The sequence below is a fragment of the Jatropha curcas genome, chromosome 3 (assembly GCF_041381405.1).
Source record: "Jatropha curcas cultivar XTBG-Jc1 chromosome 3, XTBG_Jcur_1.0, whole genome shotgun sequence".
Lineage (NCBI taxonomy): Eukaryota > Viridiplantae > Streptophyta > Magnoliopsida > Malpighiales > Euphorbiaceae > Jatropha > Jatropha curcas.
The window spans coordinates 27770952-27787100 of NC_143153.1; the positions used below are offsets into that span (position 1 = coordinate 27770952).

Sequence of the window (16149 nt, forward strand, 5' to 3'; positions counted from 1 at the left end):
ATCAAATTGTTTAATTATAATTTTAATAAATTTGGAGTTAATGATACTCAAATCATTTGAAATTTTGTAAAATTAGCAGTAATGTGTGTACGTGTGTGCATGTAAAATGAAATGGCCGGCAAATATATCTCGTATCTCATAGCACCTTCTATAAAAAGACCAAAAAGAACCATTTGAGCATCACTATATCTCCTTTCTAGCAATGGGTTCACTTAACATCAAACCTCATGTACTTCTTCTTCCATATCCAGCACAAGGCCATGTCAATCCTCTAATGCAGCTGGCCAAGCTTTTGCATTCCAATGGTTTTTACATAACTTTTGTCAATACTGAATTTAATCGGACTTTTTTAAAAGCCTATTAGATTTTAGGTTCGAAACGATACCCGACGGGTTGCCACCTTCCGACCGGGATGCAACCCAAGATATTTGGGCCCTTAGTGATTCGATTCAAAAGAATTGTCTGAATCCATTTAAAGGGCTAATAGCAAAGTTAAATTCATTGCCAGAATTACCTCCAGTTAGTTGCATTATATCTGATGGCTTGATGACCTTTGCAATTGAAGCTACCCAAGAATTTGGCATTCCAGAAGTTCAATTTTGGACTGCCTCAGCTATTGGTCTTATTGGATTTTTGCGTTTTGATGAACTTATAAAGAAAGGCATTGTTCCCTTTAAAGGTACATTTTCTTGTCTTTGATTTTTTTTTTTTTTTCAAATGGTTATGTTAGTTCCAAGTAGAAACAAAGAGCATACCTTGGCCTTACGTTCTTGAAATGTTTTCTGGCTTTTTTAAACCACAAAATGACTTTTTATTCTTTTTCATATGGAAAATCAAAAAATGAAATTTCTTTTTTATTTATTAATTTCAAGCAAACATTTGAGCAATACTTTCTCACCATCGCCATCTTCAAATAAAATATAAGTCTTGAAAATGCCTTTCAGATGACAACTTCATGAACGATGGCAGTCTTGATTTAGCACTTGATTGGATGACGGGCGTTGAAAACATTCGACTTAAAGACATGCCAACTTTGATCAGAACGACAGATCCTGAAGATATAATGTTAAATTTTATGAGCAAAGAAGCAAAAAATTGTTTAAAATCTTGTGCAATCATCTTCAACACATTTGATGAGCTTGAACACCAAGCACTGAATGAAATTAAGTCCAGATGCCCTAATATATATTCAATAGGTCCACTTTCCTTACTCGAAAGGCAGTTTCCAGTTACCCTAGCAAAGTCACTTAGATCAAATCTATGGAAAGAAGACTCAAAATGTTTTGAATGGCTAGATAAACAAAATCCAGAATCAGTTCTTTACGTGAATTATGGAAGCATAACTGTAATGACAGAGCAACAATTTGAAGAATTTGCATGGGGCCTGGCCAATAGCAAGCATCCATTTTTGTGGGTGGTCAGACCGGACGTCGTGATCGGAAATTCCAGGATTTTGCCGGAAGAATATTATCAAGAGATTAAGAATAGAGGGTTTATAGCGCCCTGGTGTTGGCAAGAACAAGTACTGTCTCACTCATCAGTTGGTGCATTTTTAACTCACAGTGGATGGAATTCTACCTTGGAAGGTATATGTAATGGTGTGCCTATGCTCTGTTGGCCTTTCTTTGATGAGCAACCCATGAATTGTTTATATTCTTGCTCTAAATGGGGCATTGGCATGGAGCTTAGCCATGACGTTAAGCGTACTGAAATTCAAACTCTTGTCAAGGAAATAATGGAAGGAGAGAAAGGAAAGGAAATGAAAAAGAATTCTTTACAATGGAACAAGAAAGCAGAGGAAGCTACGAGCCTGGAAGGAACATCCTACAACAACTTTAAGATTTAGAAGACAGGATTCCTTATTTAGATTTTAGAGGAGCTATATGATTGTTTCTTGTTTGTTTGGCCTTTCCTCATTGAAATTCAAGCTCTCACTAGCAAAATATGATTTAGAAGACAGGATTTTACATATTTTGCCTTTTCGTATAGTTAAGGCAGGCTAAGTGACTTCTTTGTGATTGCCTTTCCATTTGAAGCCAGAACCACTTTCCAAGATTGCCTTTTTCTTATCCTCTTTTGTGTTAAATATTCTGCATGTAAATTTTCAATCTCATATTTGATTATTCATGAGCCCATTGACTATATGCAATATAGCAGTTATCCTCATATTTATTTTCTGCAATGTTTTATATTTTATCAACTTAAATCACTCAATTCAATGTCTTTTTTTTTTTCAGCATGAGAGCCATAGACTTCTTTTGCTCTGTCGACAAAGTCAAAGGTGTGGATGGAAAAGATCGTGTAGTTGTGACATTTGATGGGAAGTATTTGCCTCATACTGAGCAGGTTTGTTGACTTTGGTGTTGTGTGATTACCTAGGAAACATGTAAACTGTCGAGAAAGAAGGCGAATTCTATTGTGGAGCCGTATGAATGCACAAAAAATGCCTGTACGGTTGTTTAATCATGCTTGTCATTGATTTTTCTGATGTAGAGTAAACATTAAGAAGAAAAGTGGGTGAACAGTACGAATGCTTCGAATATCTTTTTGCAGTTGATCCTATTAAAGTGTCTTCATCAAAATCATACATTCAACAACCAATTTCAAGTATTGCTCATACAGTTGGTGATAGGTTGCCCTACCTTTTGTGAAAATACATACATATATATATATATATATATATATATATATATATAGAATAATTGATGATATAGGAAATTTAACTCCCAACCAGTTTATACAATACGAATACATGCATATATATATATATATATATATATATATATATATATATATATGTATGTTCACATGTTTTTGTATGTGTAAACTGGGTGGGAGTTAACTTCCTTATATCATCATAAAAAAACATTGCATCTGATCCTGATTAGATAAAGATAAAGAAGAGAAAGTAGAAAACTAAATGGGATGGGTTTTCCTCAATTATTCAAGATATTGAACAAATTCTTGACTGTAGTGCACACGCGTTATATCTAATGCTCTCTGGAATTCTCCTGCAGGATATTTCATTGTATAAACTAAAATGTGTAATCATTTATCAAATGAAACTTACCATGTTACCTAGTCTTCCTCTTAGGAAGTTGATTGACAAATCTGTTTGAAATTCTCCCTTTTTCCTTGCAGAAGTCAGAGCACATGGTTTCAAGACTGAGGCTTAATGGAAATTGATCAATTCTGATGTTGATGCAGATGCTATGTGAGCATATTTGCTACTGTGTAAATCGAGTCATTGGAGTAAGTCTTATATTCTTATGGGCTTAATTTGTCAGATGATGAATAAAATAAGTACCCTGGTTGTCGCACTCGGATCTTATAGGGCTGCAAGTACCAATATAAAATTGTTTGCTCACTTTACATGTTATGGATTGGAAATGAATAGAAGGTTGCAGAACTTGTAATAAATTCAACTGGTATTGCCTGATTAAAACAGATTCTGAAATTTATCATGGAGTTGATGGCCGGATTTTCTTACATGAAATGAAATGTAGGGATCTCATTCCTTTGACGTCACTATATTCTATCACACCGTTCTTTCCTTTACATGAAATTCATTTTATAGTGATTTCTACATTTGCCATTTCTCCCCATCAGCCTCACTACATTCATCATCACAACCTCATCAATGTCATGGTTAATGTTATTATGATTCAAAGCCCCAGTTGCCTATGTTATTTTTCATTTCATCATTGTATTATCATGGCTGTGTTGTGGAAATTGATACCATTAATGGTACAGTGGTTACCAACTCCGTTATCATATTCATGCCATCGTATCACAACTATTTTGGCAACGAGTTCACATGCAAATCCCTTCTATTGAATTGGAATGCTCTAAACTGTTTGAATCTTATATACTTTAAGATCACTGAACGAAGGAAATAGATTAGCTATTATTACTGATTGTTCTATCCTCAACAATCAGAACCAGATGATAAAATGTCGAAATATGATCAAGCACTTTACATATCTGAACAAGTACTTGGCCAAGTTCTCCAAAATATAAGCATGTGAAAATGCTACCACTATATAGGATTTTTAGAAATCAAATTTTACATAACAATATCACAAGGCTATTGATACAACTTCAAAAGTTTCATTATTACTATGATTCTACATGGGTAATACTTGCCTGAACTAGGCCTTCATGAACCAATACACGCATGGGGCGAATCGCATATGGAAATGGGATTCACCACATGTCTCTTGGTCCATCATAGACCAAGTTCAGCAAGTTTTTCCAAGATTATGCAATGGCATATTCTCCACCTTGTACTGGAGGCTTTTACACTTCTGCATTTTCCATCATTGCATCAGTCTATGACTTGATCACCACAATAGATAGCTTCCTTAATAAATCTGCTAAAGTTATTGTAAGATGATCCTCCAATTTTTGTAGCTGCTTCTGCTTTCTTTTTCCACTCTAATGCCTTTTCCTTCTTCCCATTTTCCCCTTCCATCATTTCCTTAATAAGACATTCAATTTCATTTCTCTTCACATCATGATTAACCTCCATCCCATTCCCCCATTTTTCGCATGCATATCGACAGTTAGTTTGCTGATCAGCGAAAAAAGGCCAGCATATTACTGGAACGCCATGACAAACACTTTCCATCATAGAATTCCAACCACAGTGTGTGATAAAAACACCAACTGCTGGATGTGCAAGCACTTGATTTTGTTCGCACCAACTGGTTAACAATCCTCTTTCTTTAGTTTCCTCAACAAATTCTTCAGGCAAAATTGCAGAATCTCCCATAACTACATCTGGCCTAATAATCCATAAAAATGGGTGTCTGCTATTTGCAAGACCCCAAGCAAACTCTTTTAAGTCTTTATCTGTCATCATAGCCACACTACCATAATTTACATACACAACAGATTTAGCTTCTCTTTTATCTAACCATTTTAGGCAATTCGAATCTTCTTTCCACAAACTTGATTTTACTGAGTTGAGTTCATTTTCTTGGATTTGCTTTTCAAGCAAAGGGAGAGGGCCTATAGTATAAATGTTAGGGAACTTGTGATCAACTATAGCTCGTAAAACTTCATTTTCGAATTCGTGGAATGTGTTGAAGATAATTGCACAAGAGTTCAAGCAGTTTTCTGCCTCTGATCCCATGAAATCAAACATTAGTTCATCATTTGTGGTTCTGATAAATGTTGGCATGTCCTTTAACTGGATGTTAGTCATCCCAGGGATCCAATCAATGGGGGTTTTACTAATGTCATTGCAGAGGAAATTCTCAACTGAAACAATCAAGGATAAAAATTTTACTCATTCACGTTTAAAAACTAAATTCGATTTTCTTTTCTTTTTTTTTTTATTGGTTTTAACCATCCGGTGTATAAAGTTCATTAGCCCGACTAATTCGGATTTGCGTCGGACAAGCCCACAAAGAGGGGTAAATTTCATATCCAGGCTCAAACTCGATACCTCTAGTTAAGAGAGAAAGGATCCCTATCATCCCATCTCATTTCTTAGAAGTTAATTTTCTTTTATTTATATAGCTAAACTTATTTAGTAGGATAAAAAAATGTCATATTTGATCTATCAAATCAATTTAACCTTTGACCTTGTTGAAAATGGTTAAAAATGTGAGTTTTGACTTTTTAGACCAATTTAGCCCTTAGAATTTGTTTTATATTTTTATAAATTAATAAATTGATTTAATCTAACACATGTAATGTAACTTTAATTTGTTTGACATGAGAAATGCATGGATTTCCTATGTAATAGCCCACAGATAAATGTCAATTCTAAAATATTCGAATTAATACATACTTATGGACTCAAAATTATTAGTCAAGATAAAAATACTATTAGTCAACATAAAGAGGAATATAATACATTCCATATATCCTTTTCATCTATTTCATATTTAATTAATTACTTTAAATAAATTGTACAATTTGATCCCAAGTATAGTCTTAAATGCATGTAAATACAGTGAAGAATCAACAACTAAATTGACTCAAAATGTTAAATATGATATTTTTAAACATTTTAAATAAATTCAGTGGCTAAATTAACTGAAAATGTTAAATATGAATTTTTGAAAATTTTAAAATCAACAAGTTCAAGGTTTAAAATTCATCTTATTATATATATTCAGCTATCAAATTGTTCTTTATTCCAATTTTAAAATAGCTTACTCAATATACCGAAGCCGAGAAAGATGTACCTTGATGTGGGACGAGGCCTCTTCTTCTGAGTTCACTAAAGTGTAAATAACCCATGAAACTGCAAGCTGAGGCAGTCCAAAACTGAACCTGAGGTATATTTAACTCCTCTCCAGCTTTGATTCCAAAACTCATAACACCATCTGAAATTATACAACTAACATGAGGCACATCATCACTATTATGAGATAATAAATTTAACTTGTTGATTAACTCTTTAAATGGAGCTAAACAATTCTTTCTAGTTGCATCGCACAAGGAAGGAACATCTTGTGTGGCATCATAATCATCTGGTGGCACCGGCAGACCGTCCGGTATAGTCTCAAATCGAAAATCCGGCAAACCCTTCACGGAAACCGGTCCTCTAGACCGGATTAGACATCTGTGGTTGAACTCTGTGTTAACAAAAGTTATGTAAACGCCATTTGAGTGTAAAAGCTTGGCCAGTTGCATCATTGGGGTCACATGGCCTTGTGATGGATATGGGACACATACGATGTGAGGCTTTTTGAGAACTTTAACTGTACCCATTTCTTAATTTTTCCTTTTTGTTTCTTCTTTTGTAATGGATTGGAAAAGCTTTCCTAGTTCAGGCAAGATCTTTGCCTGAACTGATGAAGTGGTGTCGCAGTTGAAAGCACTCAGGTTTTTGTGTTGGGTGTAGTGTGAGTTTCATATTTTCTTCCCAACAATTTTAATGTATTTGTAGGGCAATATGTCTGAAACTTTAGTTTTATTGGATTTATTGATTGTATTTTATTTGGTTTTATAAAAATAAAATTATGATTTTACATCTGCAATTTGTCATAACACGCAGTATTGCCTCTGCATGTTTTCAGAAATATATAAATTTGTCTCAACCTTTTGCCAATTCTTTTATAATTTTTTATCAATAAATTATTATTTTATTTTAAAAATTAATTAATGTATTCATGTATTTATTAACTATCTTATACTTATATTTTTCTAAATTAACTAATCTCTTCCTCGATTTAATGGAAAATGTATAAAAATAATAGAAGGATATAACGGCAGAAAGAAATAAGAATAAAATTATTTATTTCTAAAAATGCATGAGCAAAATCTTTATATTTTGATAAAATATAAGGATAAAATAATTATTTTTTATAAAATATTTAGATTAAATATAATAGTCCAACGCATGTGATTTAAAGTGGCCTATTAAAAAAATTAATGGAGGTTAATTAAATATATTTTTATTTAAAAGTCATATTTAATAAAATTAATTATTTTAATAGCAGTTAATTTAATATTTATGCGCTATTTTATTAGTGTTTCTTTAAATTTTAAAGAAAATAAATTTATAATTTATTTTTTTTATATAAATGAATACTGTAAATAATAAACTATTTTGTTGATGAACCGTGCAGTGTGGAGCTGTATCTTAATTGGATTGAATCAATAAATGCTCCACTTGCTGCAACACAGCTGCCATGTTAGTACAACAAATATCGGTCCAATAGATAGAATCCATAAATAAATAATCTTTAAATATGATCAGTTTTGATTTGACAGAAATATTTTTTTTCTTTTTGTCTCGTCTAATCATAGATTATTTTCCATATAGGAAGGTAAGATTCCATTTATTTTAATAAGTTCGTTAATTGTAAAAGCGTTTGAAACTAATTCTATATTTAAAATTCTAAACAGAGCGAGATTATTATTACTTTTTTTTTTTTGACATTAAGATTATTATTACTTTTTAAATTTAATTTGATTATAAAATTGAGATGGTTAAAATGGGAATAAAGATTTAAATGAGATGTGATTTTTATTCTCCTCTAAAAAACAATATTTTGGAGGAAAGCCATGGAGCGGTTAATCTTAATGACATAACACGGATCATTTAAGCACGGTGTTTTATTAGGGAAAAAAAAATTAAGTAAAGAATATGATTTAATCATATTAATTATATTTAGTTTTTTTTTAATAATTTTCAAATATATTATCGTTTGGAATAAAATTTAAATTTAGTCTCTAGATCGAGTTTTTTGGTATCCTCTTATTGTATTATTAATTTCTTTCATTTTATAGAGTTGTTCCTCGTTATTCATGAGTTTTTATTTAGATATTTTATTTCTTTGGTAGTTCGAAATACAAAATGGATCGTTAGTTACTTAAAGTTTAGATAAGTTTCTTTTATCAATGGAACCTGATAATGCGACTTATTTTTCCATTAAAATTTGTTATATTAAATTTTTTTGCGAGTGTCAGTTGTAAAAGTTCACGAAAAATAATATTTGGAGTAATATTATAGAAGGTTTCTTTCGTCGTCTTATTTGAAAATGGATCAATTTTTATTCAAAAGATTAACATCTTCTGTCCAGATCAAGAAAAGTTTCAATTTTCTATATTTATATTTTTTATTCCTATTATGATGTACTCAACTTATATTCATTATTAGTGAATTATTAAATTTTCAAAAAAAATCATATTAATTATATTTTCTTAATAAGTATGAAAATGATAGATGTATTATCAAATCCAGTTGGTGGTTAACTTCCAAAATCCAAAAAAAAAAAAAAAAAAAAAAAAAATCTAATAAAAAGATTATATTTTATTGTTTCGTATGGTCCTTGTCATTAGCTAGAAACAAAAATGCTTTTAATCACAGACGCATGGAATCCAGAAGAACTTATCCGAAATGGTTAAAGCTAAATATCAATAATTCCATTTAGTTTCACTGATTGGTACTTGTCTCCCTTGGGAGTATGTAGAGCAAGTGGCAATAGGCATCATTTTGAATCGGAACTAAATTGAAATCCAACCGTTGTGTATATAAATTGGAATCGGATCGAAACCGTCGGCTCAAAATTTTGAACCAAAATTTATTTGATTATTTTATAAAATTAATTAATTTTATTTTTATATGAATATAAGCATTTAAAAATTTCTTTAAAATAAAATTTACTGATATTTTTTAAACTCATATTATTATTTTCGAAAGAAAGATGTAATATTAGGAACCGATTTTTTTAAAAATATATATATATTGCCGGAAACCGTGATCGAAACATCAGTGTCATCAGAACCGCACCGGAATTGGCCAGAATCGGAACCAGACTAGAACCGACGGTTCAATGAACGGACCATGTCTATGTCTAGGTGCCAATATTAAAAAACATGGTAATTTGTCAATGTCTGGTTCAGATTTTTTTACTTAATTTGTCCAAGTTAGATTGGATCTAAATGGAAGACTTATTGACTCGGGTTAGTAATTAAATTTTTTCTGAATATTATAATTGAATAATAATCTATTTTGCTGATAAAGTTCAATATTACAGTGGAATAATAATAATAATAATAATAATAATAAGCTATTTGGCTCGGGTATCTCGGTTGCGTGCTAAAGTTGGCCTCTTAGTCTCAAAGAAATGTAAAAGATAATGAAAAGATCCAATCATTTTAATTTGTAAGTATACGGAAAGATCCTTCCATGGATTAACGATTGTCGTTTTGTTCTGTTCTCTGCTAGATGCTAAGCTTATGACAATATTCAGTCGTAATTGAGTTACGTAATTGAGTTTTGTTCACCGAATATAGAATTAATCATGCACGTGTAATTTTAGTCAAATCTTGAAATTATAAAATTGATGTTTAATAAAATAATTTCAATAATAAAAAATAAAACGACAACATGCTCTTCAGAATATTTACTATAGACGAGCAAAAGATATAGAGAGATGAATTTCCGTCTAAGATTTTCGTGAGTCGTTCAATATACAAAGGGAAGACTACTCTTATCTAATGTTTTATTTGCCTTACGTGGTATGAGTAAAAAATTTCTAATAAAAAAAAATATTTTACTCCTACAAATTTAAAAATTTTGTTTCACTCTCTTGAATTTCTTTTCTAATTCCGACCCTGCCTATTATATTTGAGTTCATTTGTTATACATACATATCTTAAAGTTTTAATTGTCCATATTAAGCTCTTATGTATTACGGAATATAAAATTAGTCATACGCGGAAAATTTCAGTCAAATCTTGAAAATATAAAATTGCTACTATTTCATAAAATAATTTATTTCACATGTAAATTCGGTTTAATATGTTAAAATATCTTAAATTTTTTGTCAATTTTATCATAATTTCGATCTTTTAAGCAATATCACCCTTCAATTGTAATTAAAGGTAAAATTGCAAATAAAAAAGTATTTTCATCATTTTTTAAATCATTATATTAAAGAATAAAAATTGGAAAAAAAAATTGCACGGTAAATTTTAGTTTTGAGATAAATATGCTAATTAATAATTTAGTGACATAAAATTTTTGTTACATACTAAAAAATCCCAAGCATTGCATAAAAATAAAATTAATAAATATAATGTTAATTACCCTTTTTATATTATCTGTATTTTTAAGGATTAAAAAAATCTTAATTGTTGTAAACAAAATTATTATTCATTTAAAAAAGTAAATAAATAACTTCTCGATCAAAATAATCGCATATGTCTCAAATATCATATTTCTAAATTTATAAATGTGTCAACCACTAGATGTAAAAATAATTTGATATTCAAAAGATGTTTAGAATTTACTTTTATCATTAATTTTTTTTAAACTAATGGAAATATTTTTTTATTTACAATTTTATCTTTAATTGCGATTGAGAATAATATTACTATAAAATGTCGAAATTAGGGTAAAATTGATAAAAATGCTAAAATAGGATGAAATTATAAAGGTTATAAATTTCGGAGTATTCCGAGTTAGGTTTATAAATTCAAACCAACATTGTTTTGAAGGAAACACATGAACAATTAAATGTACATTTGATTTAATTGTTCATGGTAACTGATAGTTATTACAGTAGTTGATAGCTTATAGCTATTAACTGATAATGGTTAGTTGATATGTTGATGTTTCATAAAATTCCAGCAGTGATTACTGTTAAGATATAAAATGACTGTTAAAGGTATATCTCCATTAAGGATAAAACTGTTTTTATAGGTTATATGATGTATATATATATATTAAAATTTTTAAGATGAATATCTTATTTTTTTTATTTTATATAAAAAAATAAAATTTTTTTAAAATAATATTTAATAGAAATTTGTTATTTTTAAATAATAATAAATAAAATAATAAAAAAATATTAATTTGAATTAGTAATATTTTTATGAAATTAATGAAGTCCAAATATAATATAAATTCAAATCAGCTATCAGTTGATACGCACCTATCAGTTGATACGAAAAAGATCCACCAGATAGTAAATTGAATCAGCAGCTCATAGAAAGTTTCAATCAGCTAATGATCCATGAATCAATTGAACCAAATGCCCTTAAAAATTTCAGGGGAAAAAAAATGAAATAAAGGTCAATTTCTCCCTGAACTTGGGAACAATATACAGTTTGTTCAAAAACTAACTTTTCATACAAATTACCCCTTAAACTTGTCTCAAAAATACAAACTGCCCAATTTTCTAAAAAATAAATTATTTGATATAAATCGGATATGATTAAAAAAGTAATTCAACATTTAATCTAAATCAAATATAATTAATAATAATAATAAATAAATATTTTTCAAACCAAATATTTCAATATAATCGAATCTTTTCTAATTCTATAATTTTTTGTCAAATCACATATTTATTAAATTACTTTTAAATCAAATACTGCAAATTTTTATAATTATTATCATATTCTTAAATAATTTTTATTTTCTAATTTTAAATTTTTAAATTATTTTTTATTAGTTAAATTATAAAAAAAATCTTCCTAAAAAATTATTTTGTTCTTCTTATGCATGTTCAAGGGGGAAATTGTATACAAAGTTAATTTTTGAGCTAATAGTATGTTGTGTCTAAGTTCAGAGGGCAAATTGAGCCCTAGTCCAAAAAAATTAAACTAACAAAAGGTCATATTTGCTACATACTTTATACTTGAAGGCTATTATTATAATTACATCTTTTTAAAAAAAATCTTATTTTCTACAAGAATTCAATTTCCCATCCTTTGAGATGGAAACTACCCTCTTATATATATGGAAACCTGTTCTTCTGTTTTCAAACTCCAAATAACAAAAACAAGTTTGAGTTAATAATATACCTTTCTTGTATATTCGAGAAACAAAAATCAAAACCAAAAACAACAATCATACTGAACTGACCAGCTTCTGATTTCTTTGCCTATGATATCTGCCTTATTATGGCATCATAGAATCAAATTACTATTCAAAGAAAAAGGAGAGTTTAAAATCAAAAGTCCAACAAGTATATTGTTTTGCAGCAAAATCATTTCATAATTCTGTACAGCTTCAGAATAATGGACGAATAAATACAGGATACAGAAATTTTCATGTCTCGAATTTATTTTTCCCTAGGGGACAAATAAAGAAATAATTCTTTCAAAAGAATCATGGTTAATATCGTACCTTCAATTTTAAATGATTGTTTCATCAGAAACAGCCAACATTTTGTAAAGCTGCAGAAGTCTAAACAATAATTCCAAGCAATGTGCTGAGTTCCCTAACTGGCAGCAACAACATTCTGAAGCAATAACTCCAAGTCCCTTAATCTGCAGAATTCATTAGAACCCGATGAATGAAAGTCGACTGCAGAAAAGGCCAAGGAATTCTATATACTAAATAAATAAACAAATGGATACTCTACCTCACTTTACTCATATCAGGATAAATTGCTATGGCATCTTTAAAATCCTGAATGGATTAAAAGTTAAATGCATGCTGGTCAATAATCTGCCTATCAGTTTCTACCAAGTAAGAAATATATTTCTTGTTTAAGATAGCTACAGAGGAAAGGACTGACCTGGTCAGCTGTTGAAGGTGTGTAAGTAATAATACATGACATCCCAGCTTTTGTTGCTGCCTGCATACATGAAAAGTTGAGTCTCTTTTAGAGCTTAATCACTTGGTATTTACGTCCTTGAACAAATATATATTCTCTAAACGTGGAATGGCAAAAGAGGAATTGAAATGTTATCATAAAATGAAGCATAGCTTTCACTGTGCAAGTGGCTGTTGCTTGTACAGTAGTATTTGACTAGTTTATGAACCCAACCGGATTTCCTCAAAAGATAAAAGTGAAATCAATAGTACATGTTAGAAAACAAATTATGCACCTGTAGACCAATAACACTATCCTCCACCACCAAACAATCTCTTTCAGACACACCTAGCTTCTGCAAGGAATAAAATTCTATACATCAGATCATGATAAGTCTACAGAACTTATGGTCAAGATGCATTCTTAAGACAAACTTTTTTTTTTTCTCAATTCATGTTTTCCCTTTTTTTTCCCTGCTTTACATGCATAAATTATGATCCATATTTATCATGCTAACTACCTTAGCAGCTGTAATATAAATCGAGGGATCAGGCTTTTTTTCCTTCACATCATCACCTGCAAATTTAAAATACAAGAGACAGCAAGCATCATCAATAAAATCAACCGAAGCAATGAATTTGTTTCTTAAAAATCTCGTAATAAAAATGTTCAAAGCTTAGAAGAACAAAATCAACCTAAAATCTATCCATCAGAATGCACTGGGCAGCAGGCATATCACCAGATAGAAATGGGCAATATCTTTACTTAAACTTGCAGTTAGATTAATCAGAATAAAATATGTCAATATTCCTCCTCAGGCATACTTTAACATTTACCCAACTGCATAATTGTGTCTGTCATAAGCAAACTCTCGGATCAAACAACAATTAACATAAACCAAAATGATTATATCTTAAATAAAAAAAGAAAAAAGAAAAGAAAACCAATATGATTCCAACGTAGAGGAGTATGTTATTTATCCTACAACCAAAATTGACTAAACATACTACATATCAGAAGATGTAAACAAACCTGCAAGGAAGCAGTCAAGACCATGAAAACGCTCCTATAACAAGTGAAAAGCAAAAAGAACAAATCAGTAGAGGTTATGAAACATAAAAAATGTGGATACTGATTCTAATTCTATGGTGTAAAAGAATGGACTTACAAGTCCTATAAGGTTCTCAAGACACAGAATAACTGAACTTTTAGTTGCTGCAGAGCAAACGGCTAGCTTTTTTCCCTATAACAAACCAATTCAAAAAACATATAAAACCATCAAATAAGATGATAAAAATTCTCAATGTTTTTCATAATTTTGGGAAAATGTAATAAATTTCATGGACGGAACCAAAAATCCAATAATCACAAAATGCAAAAACATTCTTACAAAACCCATAATAGTTAAGTAAGGATCAAGTCGTCAATTTTTTTAATGAGATAGACATGTAATTATGTACCGTTGCAAAAAAAAGAGTTGCTATTCTGAAAATGGTAAAATGTTTTAGTATTATCTTACAGCAGCCCTGGCCTCATCCATCAATTGCAAAACACCAGGTCGAGGTTGCACCTGCTCAAAAGGATTTTATTCTTTGTAAAACATTCCCAGTAAAACTAAACATTTCAAGAGAATTAATTCAAAAAATTCACAAGATACATATTATAACGCCTCCTTACAGTTCCAGATTTGATAATTTCTTTGTACCTTTCAGTTTTCCAGTCCTAAGACAACAGAAATGGAAAGAAATTCACAAATTTAGTGTACAATAAGCTTACAAATATCTCTAAAACTAACATTAATTTAGACCTGAAGAGTATCGATTAACTTGGCGCGGCTCTCATCGTCCTCTGGAGGCGTATCGAATATAGTTGAAGAAGGCCAACCATGCTCCTTGAAGTACCTATAGATCAATTAATTAAATAAAATTCAAACAAATAGAATAATTAGGGTTCCTAGAGAAGGAGAGAGAAAAAGGACCATCGCATTTTAGGTTTTCCGCCGCCGATTAGATTCTGGAGCTGATCGTAGAAATCTGGAGCCCAATTGAGCGGTTGAGAAGAGCAACGGACATTGAAATGAGCAAAAGCGTCGTTATAGGCTTGACGGTGGAGATGCTCAGATTCTAATATGACTCCATCACAGTCGAAGATCAAAGCTTCAAGAGAAGCAGAAGAAGCTGAGACTGAAAGAGATTGGACCCTCTGTCTTAGCTTTCTGGTTCTAAAACAGAGAGTTTGCGACTTTAGTAAGAAATTGAAAGAGCGAGAAAGAGAAATTGGGGAAGAAGAAGATGGAGAGGAGAGATTGGTGTGAGAAGCGAGCATAGACGCCATGACTAGTTAGCTTTTTAACTGTATTTTGTGAATTCTGTTATCACTTTCTGTAGCTGTGATTGCTCTTGCGACATGTGAAATTTGGCGGGTTTTGTTCGAGTGGCTATGGCCACTCGCTAATCGCTATAGCTTTTGATGGATTTTTGCTTGCCCCTTTACTAATCAGTAATTACTATTACTGTACCAACCACCGTTAAAAATTGGATGACGTGGACATTTTTTGGAAAAAAATATTTGGTATTGTATCAAAAATACTAATTACTTGCAAATTAGGATTCAAATTTAAAATTCTTACTGTTCATTAACAACGTGGTAATCTAATTATTATAATAGTAAGATGTCTCAATTTTCATAAGAATGAAAATATAAATTTAATAGAAAAAAATCGTATTTCTACCGTCAAATAACATTAACACTTCTTGATTTTTTACCAAAAAAAACATGACTGTTCAGATTTCAAAGAAAAGTTTTAAAAAAACCATGTTTTAATTTTTTTCTGATCTCAATCATCCCCTGCCAATCCATATATATATATATATATGATTATTGGGAAAATAACATTATTAATTGATTATTGCTGAGATCCAAATGCAAAACATACAAAATCCAAATGCAAGGATCACACATTTTGTTAAAAAGAAGATTTTTTTTATTATTATTATTAAAAAAAATAGCGATCCTTAAATTAATTAGATAACTCCAGCTTTAGAAAATCGTAATTTTTGCATTGAGACACCTTTGGGAATTTGTTTGCTAGATTCTGCAAAAAATGTAACCTCCTATGGAATCTGCTTCAATC

The 16149-nt window shown here is 30.4% G+C and overlaps 2 protein-coding genes, 1 long non-coding RNA gene and 1 pseudogene across 3 annotated transcripts; 2 read left to right on the forward strand and 2 right to left on the reverse strand.

The window, feature by feature from the left end:
• Positions 1–202: 202 nt before the first annotated feature.
• Positions 203–1846, forward strand: LOC149497831 (linamarin synthase 2 pseudogene; annotated as a pseudogene).
• A 383-nt stretch (positions 1847–2229) lies between these two features.
• Positions 2230–3318, forward strand: LOC149497832 (uncharacterized). Its single transcript, XR_016320221.1, has 2 exons — positions 2230–2346; positions 3142–3318. It is a non-coding gene; the product is annotated as an uncharacterized LOC149497832 (long non-coding RNA).
• Positions 3319–3883: 565 nt separating this feature from the next.
• Positions 3884–6916, reverse strand: LOC149497833 (linamarin synthase 2-like). The gene is made up of 2 exons (XM_089719690.1): positions 6201–6916; positions 3884–5265 (listed from the first exon to the last, which is right to left on the reverse strand). The coding sequence occupies exons 1-2, from the start codon at positions 6727–6729 to the stop codon at positions 4328–4330; spliced, it is 1467 nt and encodes a 488-aa protein (XP_089575816.1). The 5' UTR covers positions 6730–6916; the 3' UTR covers positions 3884–4327.
• A 5505-nt stretch (positions 6917–12421) lies between these two features.
• LOC149497834 (Haloacid dehalogenase-like hydrolase (HAD) superfamily protein) lies at positions 12422–15464 on the reverse strand. The gene is made up of 11 exons (XM_089718671.1): positions 14995–15464; positions 14824–14917; positions 14694–14738; positions 14536–14586; positions 14185–14259; positions 14049–14082; positions 13537–13592; positions 13312–13371; positions 12999–13058; positions 12843–12889; positions 12422–12747 (listed from the first exon to the last, which is right to left on the reverse strand). The coding sequence occupies exons 1-11, from the start codon at positions 15348–15350 to the stop codon at positions 12699–12701; spliced, it is 927 nt and encodes a 308-aa protein (XP_089574797.1). The 5' UTR covers positions 15351–15464; the 3' UTR covers positions 12422–12698.
• Between the last annotated feature and the right edge of the window lie 685 nt (positions 15465–16149).

Excerpts from the sequence above, each read along its gene's own strand:
- LOC149497834 (XM_089718671.1), bottom strand. The coding sequence starts at position 15,350 with ATGGCGTCTATGCTCGCTTCTCACACCAATCTCTCCTCTCCATCTTCT. Across the intron at positions 14,918-14,994 it reads GGAAAACCTAAAATGCGATG|GTACTTCAAGGAGCATGGTT; the intron begins GTCCTTTTTCTC and ends ATTGATCTATAG. Across the intron at positions 12,890-12,998 it reads CACCTTCAACAGCTGACCAG|GATTTTAAAGATGCCATAGC; the intron begins GTCAGTCCTTTC and ends TAATCCATTCAG.
- LOC149497833 (XM_089719690.1), bottom strand. The coding sequence starts at position 6,729 with ATGGGTACAGTTAAAGTTCTCAAAAAGCCTCACATCGTATGTGTCCCA. Across the intron at positions 5,266-6,200 it reads AGGCCTCGTCCCACATCAAG|TTGAGAATTTCCTCTGCAAT; the intron begins GTACATCTTTCT and ends TGATTGTTTCAG.